At 44.3% G+C, this 809-nt stretch overlaps 1 protein-coding gene across 1 annotated transcript in view; it reads left to right on the forward strand.

The window, feature by feature from the left end:
- The window catches only part of bicd1a (bicaudal D homolog 1a), a 58,370-nt gene extending 58,215 nt beyond the window's left edge, over nt 1-155 (forward strand). The window contains exon 8 of the mRNA XM_062547096.1: nt 38-155. Within this exon, the coding sequence (XP_062403080.1) occupies nt 38-43 (6 nt within the window). The 3' untranslated portion in view covers nt 44-155. The remainder of the gene's footprint in view (nt 1-37) is intronic.
- The last annotated feature ends 654 nt before the right edge of the window (nt 156-809 follow it).

The raw sequence follows: 809 nt of genomic DNA on the forward strand, positions 1-809 counted from the left end.
GCTCTCCCTCGTTCTGCTGGGTTCCGTCTTGCGGCAGTCCTAATGCGGTGGTGGTTCTGCGGGAGGACCGGATGGCTTCAGACAGCGCTGGGAACCGAAGTGGCCTCTCCCCCTGTGACCCCTTCAGATGCACAGCCCTCCCAACCAGACCATGAGGCACACACACACACACAGACACACATACACGTATGCACGTACACACACACACATGCATGCACACACATAGAGAAAGTCAGCCTGGTCAGTACATGTATATCAAGTGACCCTTCCCTACTCCACACACACACACACACACACACACACACACACACTCCAAGATTTTCTGACCTCAACAAGACCCTCCCCTTCCTGCAGAGCCATCAACAGACCCGGGCTTCAGTTCAGTTGACTGGCGTGGTACTTGTCCAAGTCTAAGAATGGAGTGAACTACAACACATAAATATTTATTCATATATTTATTTGTGTTTATTTATTCATGGTGAATATTAATGGATTGTTGTGTGATATTTCAGTTCTTGATTGGTATTATTGTTTTGGACTTTGAGTTCAAGAAGAACAGCCCTGCTGTGATATTGATACTTGGATTTGTTGGAGACCAGCTTCAGCATTTTTTTCCTTTGCCTTTTTTTTATTGATACAAGTTTAACTTTGGGAAATTGTTTGTAGATTTGAAAACAACCGTTGACGAAGACACTCAACTGAAAGTTACAGGACAAGATATGTTAAGTGTGGGGATTAAGGTCCTATTGAAATGATCAGTGTAGGACAGTACAGTGAGAAAGAAAGAGTCTCACATGCCATTTGAGTAC

The sequence above is a fragment of the Sardina pilchardus genome, chromosome 10, assembly GCF_963854185.1.
Source record: "Sardina pilchardus chromosome 10, fSarPil1.1, whole genome shotgun sequence".
Taxonomy (NCBI): domain Eukaryota; kingdom Metazoa; phylum Chordata; class Actinopteri; order Clupeiformes; family Clupeidae; genus Sardina; species Sardina pilchardus.